The sequence below is a fragment of the Thermobia domestica genome, chromosome 5, assembly GCF_964235325.1.
Source record: "Thermobia domestica chromosome 5, izTheDome1.hap1.1, whole genome shotgun sequence".
NCBI lineage: Eukaryota > Metazoa > Arthropoda > Insecta > Zygentoma > Lepismatidae > Thermobia > Thermobia domestica.
The window spans coordinates 134,851,202-134,863,745 of NC_137458.1; the positions used below are offsets into that span (position 1 = coordinate 134,851,202).

Genomic DNA, 12,544 nt, shown 5'->3' on the forward strand with positions numbered 1-12,544 from the left:
ATAAAACATAAACAGATAGATACAAAAACGACAAATATTGTTATTAATTTGCCTTCAAATATACTTTAGTACTTGGTCTTTTCTTTTTACATATAATTATACTGTATATATGGGTGTGTGTATTTTGGGTTTCAAACCATAAACATGAAGAAAGTGTGTACAATTAATTGTGTATGGTAACTATATATATATATACTTTGTAAATCAACAAAATATTGTGTGCATTGATTCTAAAAAATATATATATCAAAAACACTTTCAAAAATTAATTAACGACCATGTTATAAGTAGTTTTGTGATGTTAACGAATGTATTCTTACTGAATACGTTTTAAGCATTGGAGAAAATCCACAAGAAAGTCAGCTTATTTGTCTTGTGTATTTTCTTTATAATTTTTGTATATAAAATGTGAATTGTTCTTCATTTTCACACATTTACAATTTTAAATTAGTATTATTAAAAATAGTACAATTTCCGGTTTAATATAATAGCCCAATATTTTTTTTAAAGAAAAAATGAAAGAAATTGTAATTTCTAAATATTTTAAATATTTAGGTCCTTTTTGTTTAGGCACATTGATTCATATGATAAATTATTTTTTGTTTTCTTTGAAAAAAAATGAAATCTTTGAGTTTTACGTCCCCCGATTATGCCGGTTAGGCTAAAGGAGACGGTGATTATGAGAAATGAATGAAATGGTGGAATGAAGAAAGTGTGAGGAAACGGGAGCACCCCGAGAAAACCCGCGAGCATGGTGTTTGTGCACCACAAAGTCCATACGGCCCGAGCTGGAATCGAACCAGGGATCCCAAACACCGGAGGTGAACGCTCTACCACTGAGCCACCGCGCCCCCTGTTTATCTTTGAAATGAGCTGAAATTTTAATTATTTAAGTTTTGTTGATTTCTTTTTTGTTTCAACAGTGGCGGCAGAAGCAAAACTATGTTAACGTATATCATGAGTTTACTATAAACTTTCAAAAATATATAAATAATAGCTTAAATTATTTTTGTCACTCAAAAAATTGGGAGAGGGGCCTAGGGCCCCCCAGTCCTAGGCTAGATCTGCCACTGTGATTCAAATCTATTTAAATTTCCATTACTTCCAGAAAATTAAACTTTTTATATGTAATTCTTAATGTTTAATAATCAAATTTCAGTAATTATATTAAATTTATATGTAGTACAAATTGATTTTGACAAAACAAGAAATATGTAACTAGATTTGAAGAAGAGCTCAATAAAATTATATAATTAAAATTGATCATTTTCTAAGAGAACAATAAAATAGCTCCTTGCTAATATAAATAAATGGGACAAAAAATGAAAATTGTATAAATACTCAACTTCTTCATGGAGAGCTGTTTTTATATCACTGTAAGGAAACTTATATATATATAGAATGAAATGTTCTATTTGCAAATAAGTTAAATTACTTATACGTAAAGTAATCTAAAAATGATTGCGCTGTAATGGTATGACACCTTATCTTAACAGGTCGTTATATCTTGCGAATATATCTTAACAGGTCGTTAATTAATTACTGAAAGTTTTCTTTTGTTTCTTTCTCTGAAAATGAATGTTATAAACAACAGTCGTGAAGATTTTTTTTTTGAAAAAAAAGTATTAAAAAGAAGTAAAGCATGATTATAAACAAAACAAAATAAATTATACGAACAGACATTAAAAAAAACGTAAATAATAATAATTAAAAAATTGTTTGAAGTTATATAGGCGTGTATCATTCTATAATAACGGTTTTATACAAAAAAAAATTGTGTCCAGTATACATGCTTGTATACTAATTAAAAAAAAAGAAATATAATCAAAATTAATACTTTGGTTCTTAGCTGCGAGCTGTACCTGTTAGTACTGCTTGTGTCATATTTTCTCTTTCTTTGGAAATATTTTAATATAATTATTTTTTTTAGTTTACCACTGATCTTTGCGCTTAAATATCCTTATGTATATATATATATTTATGTATATATATATATATATATATATATATGTACTGAACAAATATTTTGGTTTTCTTTCATACTTAAAAACAATAGGCAATATACTATACAAACACATTTGTCACAGAAATATTTTTTCTTGTAATAACATGGTGGGAGGTTTCTTTTATTTTTCGCATTGGTTTTCTTCTTTGGCCTTATGTATGTGTGTTTTTTTTCTTTTTCTTTACTTATTTATTTTAAACTTTTTGTCTTTAATGTTTATTTATTAATTATATTGTTGTTCTTTTCAAATTTGCTGAGGTATCCACAATTTATAGTATGATTATATTATCGCCGTAATATGGTTCTTTTGTGTGTTAATGTTTTCTTTTGTTCTTGTAGTAAACGTATATGTTGGTAAGCATGCACACACACACACTATAATATAACATATTCATAACACACAGAGATATCACCATAATATATTTTCCTCACCTATATTTGATTTCCGTACGACGTTTGATTGTCAAACCAAAAAAAAAGTTTAATTATTTATATAGGTGTTAAAACGCACAGACTTAATTTTTTTTATGCACACTTGCTTTCTTGTGTTTTAAAATTCATTATTATTATTATTATTGTATATTGATTCTTACTGGGAGAGAAAAATCACGTACCTTGTTTGTTTTTCATATTTTTTGTTTTGCTTTTTCTTTCCACCATTTTTTAAAACCATTTATTTCATTCAAACACTCAGAACTTTATTTTTTTCTTTCACTTCATACTTATTATTTTTCACTCACCATCACCATAGACAAAGGAAAGGAGGGAGTTTTACATCGTTTAAAAAAAATCACTTTCTGCTGTATCCCTTGTAGATGGTGAATACAGATATTCACTGAAGATATTTTTTCTTATACGAAGAAATATTTTACATAAAAATAATGTTCATAATTCACACTGCACCATCATTTGCTATGTAAAAGTAGTAGCACTTCACACGTCTGTACCACACCCTTCTTGATATCCCTCGTCTGGGGAGTCCCGCGCTAATACTCGCTTTAATGCGGTAACTGGTGGAAGGACTGGGACTCCCCGTTGCCACACCCGGAGAGTTTTGGCACTAGGATGGGAGGACGGGGGTGCTTGCATCCCCGGAGGAGTTCTGTGGCCTGTTGGGGAAGGGGTAGATGCTGTTGGGTAATGAACTACCCCACTACCACTTAAATCCTGAGGAAGTCTCACCTGGGATCCGCTTACGTCCGAAGAATCCACTTTCTGTTGATGCTCCGGTATTGGAAGGCCGTAGTCCGGAGGGTATCCACCTGCGTATAGGGCCGCGTCTTTCCACGCGGAGGACGAGGAATGGTGTCTCGGGAAGGTCCGGCAATTGTATTCTTCCTCCGAGCAGAGGCTACCATCACCAATTATAGGAGTTTTATCTGAAGCGTCTAATTCCATATTCTTATCAAAGCTGGCACTTGTGGTCCGCCGAAGGAAGAGGTCGGCTGTGGAGCCTGGGGGTGTTGAACCATCCCAAAGACCAGACGGATAAAGAGATTCTCCTTGTATTCTATTATATTCACCACTTTTCGGCCTAAGACCTATTATTTCTATATCACCTGGATTTTCAACTATATGTCCATTAGGAATTTTCATACCACTAACACCTTCAGAATTCTTTTCTTCTTCAAGCGTATTTTCTTCATTGTCTTTTTTACATGATTCACTTGTTCCCAATTTTTTCGTCGGGTCCTCCGTTTTTCTTTCCTCTGCTCTTTCAGCTTCGTTAATTAGATCAGGGTTGTTCGTATTGGCTCGAGGAACCGCGTAACAGGAAGTATTGATCACACTGCCATTTCCATCGTAGTGACTGGTGGTGTACGATATTTCTGTAAGACGAGGTGGTTTCTGAATTGGATTAGCAGTTGCCTTCGTGTCCACATTACCACTAACTTTACCGTCCCTTCTGTCCACATCCGTAGGTTTACCTTGCTCAAGTTGAGTTGGCGTCTTGGTTGATGTAAACGGAAGCCTCCGAAGACGCACAAGCAACACCAAAATTACCAGAAGAATAAACAGAATCAATATAACTAGCGCAGCGCTTAGTCCAGCTATTTGACCACTTCCTAATGTAGACATACCTGCAGTTCTCAATGCAACATGTAAAGTAAAGTTAGCCTCCGCCATACCAGCACGATTTTCTGCCATACAATAAAAATCACTCGAGTCATCTTCTTGTGCGTTTGTTAGGATCAGAGTGCTGCTTTTGTCGAACCGACCTTCTTCATATATAACTACTCTCTGGGCGCCCATTCCGACAACTGTATTGTTATTAAGTTGTCGGCCATTCCAGTACCATGTCACTGATGCTGGGGGAACTGCGCCGACCCTGCATACAATACTTGCATTTTCCCCCGTGGTGGCTTCCACGTATCGATTTACAGGTAAAATATCAGGTTTGCATGCAAAATCATCGAGATGAAGTTCGGCAAATCTTTTCCCACCCACTCTTTCTGGTCCGTAACAAATGGGGTCCTCTGAGTAAGGAATATTACAGTCTTGAAGCCATGCTTTGACGGCGCGCATTCTGCAGTCACAAATCCACGGGTTATTGTGAAGATCAATCCCATGGAGACCATAGTGACGAGGAATATCACGAAATTCGATACTCATTTGATGTCGCTCACCACTCATACAACCTAAAGTCTCTACAGTCTTTTGGCGTAACTCAGTCAATTCATTTCCATTAAGTTTAATGGATTCGAGTTTTATGCCTTCAAACGCCTTGGGAGCTATGGATTTCAATTTACAATTGCTGAGGTCCAATTTAACAAGTGTCGGAACCATTTGAAAAGCAAGACTCTCGATTTTCTGTATGGGGTTACCATTGAGGTTTAGCTCCCGCAGGAAGGGAGTGTCATGGAACGGATTTGGATTTGACCAGTTAAAATTTGGAATATTACAACCTATATATATTTTAATATAGTGTTTCTCAACATGTGGAATTCTAGTTTATATTTATGACACTTAAAATATGAGAGTATATATATGAGAACGTATATGCGAAAAATTTTTGTAGACAGAACTTTTTTTACTTATTTAAGAATGCTGTGTAGTTACAATAGAGAATTTTGAACCCGATTTTTAATTTATTTAGGAACTACCATATACAATATTATAATTATTTACGGTGAATGCGGTAGCAATAACAGATTGCGTGAAAATATGTGGAGCCATCTATTGCATAATATGGAAAACACGATTATGGGTGTATTTGATAGAACTACCCGGTGATGAATTACACACTTGTAACATGTGTGATAACTACATAAAATGTTATGAGAACGAGATGATACCACACGAATGTTAGACTTGCATTATATACTAACTAGATTTGTTTTATTAAGATATAGGTGTACATATTATGCGTTAATACAGACACACAATGAATTATTTATTACGGCATGAAAGAGAGATACCACATATATGTGGTGGTTGTGGAAATGCAGAAGAATGTGAACATTGCAACCTAGCATTGTTATGTGAACAAATACACAAAATATAAACTTTTATTGGAACTTATACGTTTGTTGTTCGTTTGTTTGTTTATAGCTAGTTATATTGACTTGTACCATTTTAGAGGGTTACGCAATTTTTTAGGGAAGAGTGATGTATAATTGGACGATTTAAGGATTGTGTGATGTTTCATAGAAGTTTTATTACATTATAATAATTGCTAAGGTCTTAAGGATATTTCCAATCCTTAACATTTGCTAGGAAATTAACGAGGAAATTGCAGTTAGTGTAGTATTGTATAGAACTGGAAGAGTAGAAATATGGAAAGAATAATGAATATGTACTGATAAAGTATATTATACCTGTATATTGTGAATGATGAGCATGAGGGATGAGGCGAGCTGTGCTAGTATATCACAGCACAGAAGTGTTAGGCAGATGAAGTTTTTTTTTTTTTTTTTGCCTAGGGGCTGCTTAAGCTTTAATGTAGACAATGGGAACCCTGGTAGTGGTAGATGGATTTAGTGTACAAATAATGGAAATATGAGAGGCAGATGATCATGAACTTGATAATTTGCGAGGCACTACTGATTAAAGGGGGTCAGGAGGTAGATTGTAGCAATAGAGAGTATAGACCAATGATAGCGTTGGAGGATAATATTAACATGGAGAAGGATGGAGAGCTAAAAGGTACGTAGTATTTTAAAGTAAGGGGTTATGGGTTATAACGAGAGCATATGTATACGAGACGCAAAGTTTTAAGATGAAAATGGAGTGTAGGAAACTGAATTTGGTTGCACAACTTTACTGTAGGACTAATCAGTTTGACTTGATATGCAATGCGGAAAGCACATTGTTTTAACATTAATAAGTTTTTGTAAACTGTGTGGATGGTTTTAATCCATGCAGCATTTTTGTAAGTTAGCACAGGCCGTAAAAGACGCCTTGTATGTATTTAGAATTGTGTTTGCTTTCAGTATCCAGGACGTTTGCCGACATTTTTTTTTTTTTTTTAAATAAGTTAACTCTATTGTATGCTTTTTTGCGATTGTTTGAAGATATTTTAACTGAGATGTTTAGTGAATGTAAGCATTAACTAAGTTACACTTGAATGTGCTTGGATGAGAGCTTGATTTAGTTTTAGGGAAAGGTAGTTAGGATTTTTTATGGATTTTTGATGTTTTACGGAGGAATGAAGATGATAATTTGTGTTTTTGTGGCATTGATTGTTAGTTTCCATTTGCTGCACCACTGAAGAAAACTGTTAATTATTATTTGTAGAGCAGTGTTGATGGATTGGATACTAGATTCTAACGCAAGAAAAGACAGTGTTGGTGGTATATTGAAAGACCTGAAGTTATCAGGAAGTGGATACATATTGGGAACATAGAGAAGATAGAGATCTGGTGACAGAGCAGATTTTTTGAGGTACTCAATAGTGAAGGAAAATAGGATGGGAGAAGCAGTTATATATTGAAATATATGACAGGCGGTTGATTTAAAATCTTGTATATCAGTTTTATATACGAGATAGGAAATTGAAGATGAATTAATGTGTATGCAATTGTGCGGTGTTTTATTCTGTTAAATATTTTTGAGTTAAATAATACAACACATGTTGGTTTGATCTAATTATAATGTTGTGTAACCATGGTAGTTAAGACCGGTAGTTGATTGTTGATTGAATATCTTGGGCGAAATTTTGCTTGATGTATGGGAAGTATTTTGTGTTGTTATGTATGCATGCAGACGTCTTACTATAATACGTTATACGGTTTTACTAAAAGCAAACGTTAATTGAATTGTGCAGTAGGATGATAAGATGGTATGAGTTTTTATGGTTTGGAAACATTATCGTCTTAGAGGTTTTCCAGCTAACAGGAAAATATACAGTGTGCAGAATGAAAGTAAAAATTGTGGGTAACAAAGTAAGTAATATAAGAGGTTATAGTTTCATATGCCGATAGTTTATTGAATTAAAGACAGGTGCACTATTCCTTTTGTTACGAACAACAGTACTGATATTTTGAACTATGATTGGTTTTGTTTGAGATTTATTTTTGCGGAAGAGTATGAAGGAGAAGATGAAATGACTGTGTTGGATGGATGTCTATATGAATATGTGGGACGGAGTGGTGTGAAGAAGCCTTGAAGGAAATCAGCAAAAAACCGCAGCTTTGGAAGAGTCTGTCTATATAGATAAGGCATCATTTAATAATGGATATGGTGTTTTACTGCTTTTGCAAAGAGCATTGAAATGTTTTTAGTAATTGTTAGGATGAGTGACATCAGAGAGAGTATTATAGATTTTATCCCGATACCATAGCTTGTAAGTACAGATATAATTTTTGATCAACCTTTGAACTTTTTGGTGATGGCGAAATGTTTTTGGATTTTTTTTATACGTTGATATTTACGATAAACTGTTGAGAGCGAGTGATAAATGTGAGATATTTGGTGGCAATGTTGCTCGATAAGTGAATAATATAGTTACTGGTATGTAAAGTGAACTAGTTTCTGGGATTGAAGTTGTGATGATATGAATGTTATGATACAGTTTTTTTTTTTTTTTTGATGTAGGAGCGTGCAAAGGGTTTATTGTTGCCGATAGATATGTTTGTATTGATTTCAGATGAATTTATTAAAATGTTGTTTAGTTTTTCGAAATTTGTAGACTGAGACATATGTTGCGTACTAAACTGTAATTTGATTGGAACATGATCACATCAATTCCTATTGGATTGAGAACATCAATATAGATTTGTGAAATGTGACTAGCAGAAGTAATGAGAATATTTGATATGTTTTGTGATATAAACCTATTGGGTTTTTGGAAGATTATGAATGATATCAGTTATGTAACTTGTGACAAAGGTTTGAAAACTAGATTTACTCCCACCCCTATTAGTTTTAGATAATATTTTTATTCAAATTAGTTTGAATATTTCATATTTGCATTAGTTTTACAATCGACAAAGTTACCCACACCGTTTACTGCGCGTGCTTGAATTTCTATATATTGACATTGAAAGCAATAATTAGAAATCACGATACCTGAACCCCAATAGCTCCGTTGTATTTACTTGTTTTTTAATTAGCCTGTTGGATTCCAACGTATCGATAAATAATGCTTTTAAATCCTTTTAAAATATACTTTTGGTTATTTTACATTTAAGACATGATGGATTACTTCCTTTTGTGACACCTTTTACCAGCGACTGGTGCTATCTTATCTACAGAATACTCTACACTTGAAAAAAATTTATTACAGTTGTTATCATAAGACAATAGTTATTGAACTTTCGCTAAATATGTCTATAGATAAAGTATTGCGTACAATAGGGAGAAACAAAATGCTATTGAAAATTCGCCAAATGTTAAGGATTCTTGTAGACAATCCATGTAGTAAGTTGTAAATATATGTTAAACTGAAGCCTACATTATGTATTTGATCAGTGCTAGAAATCCCTGTGAATTTTCATTAGGCAGGCTATATGTTAAAAGCTTAGGAAAGAAAAAAACACTAACACCAACTTTGCAATGGCAAAGGAGAATAAACTGTTTCACAAACTTCTTCTTCTTATGTCTGAAGTTTCATGAAACTAAAATTTATTTGTACAAATAATCATTGATTTATTTCCTATTTATCTGTATTTTTTTTCATGTTTATATGACATATATTTAAAGATTATTTACTTATTTAAACAGGTTTTTATGTCGATGCGTTAGGTTATATATCTCTATTGTATTGAATTAGATTCAATCTCCCAACATGACCCTCCTCCTCTTTGCTAAGCGGATAGCGTACATGTTATCGGTGGTAACAGATCGTAGTCATGTAGAAAATCATCATTATTTTAGTTAAACTTTTCTTCACGAACAATAACTTTGTAAAATTATATAAAATACCCATTACTGTTCAAAGGGGAGGTCAACTAAACTACCGCCTTTTTTCCTAGCATTTCATTTATCCACTTGTTTTTTTTTTTAAAAAAAAAAGAAGGCCAGTAGAAACAATTTTCAGTTCAAGTTCCTGAAAACAACCATCTTTTAGTATGTATTAATCTTACTTATTTGACACACAGTTGTTCATTAATTTTACTTATGTACTGTTTAAAACAGAAAAGATTTGTTCAAAGTTTTGATAATAAATCTATAAGAACGTTAGCCATAGTTCACTATTGTTTTCTTATCGAAACCAAACTTTTATTCTTTCATAACAGGTCCGTCCCATGATTCACATTCAATTTTAACACTTTGAAAATACAATTTCCTTGAGCATCCAATAAAATAAAATAAAATTATATGGATTACTATGCTGACAAAGTTTCAATGTTTAGTTTTTCAGTGCTAGTTGGTTTCTACAGTTAGACTTTTCTTCATTAGGTATTCATTTATCAATATAAGATCATAATGGCTCAATGGTAAAGGGTTTATTTCCACTGCTTAGGATTTCTGGTTCGGCTACTGTTTACATCAATTATTTCATTTGTCATAGCGGAGCCATAAGGGCTCAGTGGTAAAGCGTCCATTTTCACTGTTTAGGGTTTCTGGTTCGATTACCGCTTGCATCAATTATTTTATTTCTCATAGCGGAGTCATAAGGGCTCAGTGGTAAGTCGTTCATTTTCAATGCTTAGGGTTTTTGGTTCGATTACCGCTTGCATCAACTATTTCAACATTAAGTTTGGATTTATTTCTTATAAATTGTGCTGAACAAACACCGTGTTCTCCCATTTTTCATTCCACCAATTTCATAACCTTTTCTAAAGTGATCCAACATAATCGTTGGACTCACAGATTTCATTTATTATTCAAAATAATTTCATAATTAAGCGTACACAGATACCATAGTAAGTAAGTAAGTAAGTAATTTTTATTTGTAAGAGACAATTTGCTATTTAATCTTTACATTTATTCAGAGTTCGATTCCTTGCTACACAAAGAAAATATTCTGATGGCAGCATTAAGTATCTAAACTGAACTGAAGTTCTTTTTCTTTGCGGATTGCGATGGGTTAGTGGTCACCTTTAGTGCTTGGGGTCGATCCTAGGATGCTCCAATTATTTGAACATTTTTCATGACAAGTATCAAATTTTGAATTATGTAATGGTTAAACACTCTGTATCTCTATTTCTCAGGAACGCTTTTTATAAAGTGTCTAAGAGTTTTTATACAACAAATCACAGTAGCATAAGTGTATGGGACTCCATTTCATTTTTTTTTCTTTCTTTCTTTCTTTAATCCAAGTGGATAATGGCATACCAATTAATATACATGTCATTCTACACTGAAACCCTAGTGTAGAATAACATGTATATTAATTGGTATGCCATTATCCACTTGGATTAAAGAAAGAAAGAAAGAAAAAAAAATGAAATGGAGTCCCATACACTTATGCTACTGTGATTTGTTGTATAAAAACTCTTAGACACTTTATAAAAAGCGTTCCTGAGAAATAGAGATACAGAGTGTTTAACCATTACATAATTCAAAATTTGATACTTGTCATGAAAAATGTTCAAATAATTGGAGCATCCTAGGATCGACCCCAAGCACTAAAGGTGACCACTAACCCATCGCAATCCGCAAAGAAAAAGAACTTCAGTTCAGTTTAGATACTTAATGCTGCCATCAGAATATTTTCTTTGTGTAGCAAGGAATCGAACTCTGAATAAATGTAAAGATTAAATAGCAAATTGTCTCTTACAAATAAAAATTACTTACTTACTTACTTACTATGGTATCTGTGTACGCTTAATTATGAAATTATTTTGAATAATAAATGAAATCTGTGAGTCCAACGATTATGTTGGATCACTTTAGAAAAGGTTATGAAATTGGTGGAATGAAAAATGGGAGAACACGGTGTTTGTTCAGCACAATTTATAAGAAATAAATCCAAACTTAATGTTGAAATAGTTGATGCAAGCGGTAATCGAACCAAAAACCCTAAGCATTGAAAATGAACGACTTACCACTGAGCCCTTATGACTCCGCTATGAGAAATAAAATAATTGATGCAAGCGGTAATCGAACCAGAAACCCTAAACAGTGAAAATGGACGCTTTACCACTGAGCCCTTATGGCTCCGCTATGACAAATGAAATAATTGATGTAAACAGTAGCCGAACCAGAAATCCTAAGCAGTGGAAATAAACCCTTTACCATTGAGCCATTATGATCTTATATTGATAAATGAATACCTAATGAAGAAAAGTCTAACTGTAGAAACCAACTAGCACTGAAAAACTAAACATTGAAACTTTGTCAGCATAGTAATCCATATAATTTTATTTTATTTTATTGGATGCTCAAGGAAATTGTATTTTCAAAGTGTTAAAATTGAATGTGAATCATGGGACGGACCTGTTATGAAAGAATAAAAGTTTGGTTTCGATAAGAAAACAATAGTGAACTATGGCTAACGTTCTTATAGATTTATTATCAAAACTTTGAACAAATCTTTTCTGTTTTAAACAGTACATAAGTAAAATTAATGAACAACTGTGTGTCAAATAAGTAAGATTAATACATACTAAAAGATGGTTGTTTTCAGGAACTTGAACTGAAAATTGTTTCTACTGGCCTTCTTTTTTTTTTAAAAAAAAAAAACAAGTGGATAAATGAAATGCTAGGAAAAAAGGCGGTAGTTTAGTTGACCTCCCCTTTGAACAGTAATGGGTATTTTATATAATTTTACAAAGTTATTGTTCGTGAAGAAAAGTTTAACTAAAATAATGATGATTTTCTACATGACTACGATCTGTTACCACCGATAACATGTACGCTATCCGCTTAGCAAAGAGGAGGAGGGTCATGTTGGGAGATTGAATCTAATTCAATACAATAGAGATATATAACCTAACGCATCGACATAAAAACCTGTTTAAATAAGTAAATAATCTTTAAATATATGTCATATAAACATGAAAAAAAATACAGATAAATAGGAAATAAATCAATGATTATTTGTACAAATAAATTTTAGTTTCATGAAACTTCAGACATAAGAAGAAGAAGTTTGTGAAACAGTTTATTCTCCTTTGCCATTGCAAAGTTGGTGTTAGTGTTTTTTTCTTT

At 32.7% G+C, this 12,544-nt stretch overlaps 1 protein-coding gene across 1 annotated transcript; it reads right to left on the bottom strand.

Moving 5' to 3' along the window:
• Positions 1-233: 233 nt before the first annotated feature.
• Positions 234-4,866, bottom strand: LOC145686139 (uncharacterized). The gene has a single exon (XM_081759127.1). It carries the CDS (start codon positions 4,790-4,792, stop codon positions 2,939-2,941), a length of 1,854 nt encoding a protein of 617 aa, XP_081615253.1. The 5' UTR covers positions 4,793-4,866; the 3' UTR covers positions 234-2,938.
• Positions 4,867-12,544: the final 7,678 nt, after the last annotated feature.

Coding starts and splice junctions, on each gene's coding strand:
- LOC145686139 (XM_081759127.1), bottom strand. CDS start 4,792: ATGGTTCCGACACTTGTTAAATTGGACCTCAGCAATTGTAAATTGAAA.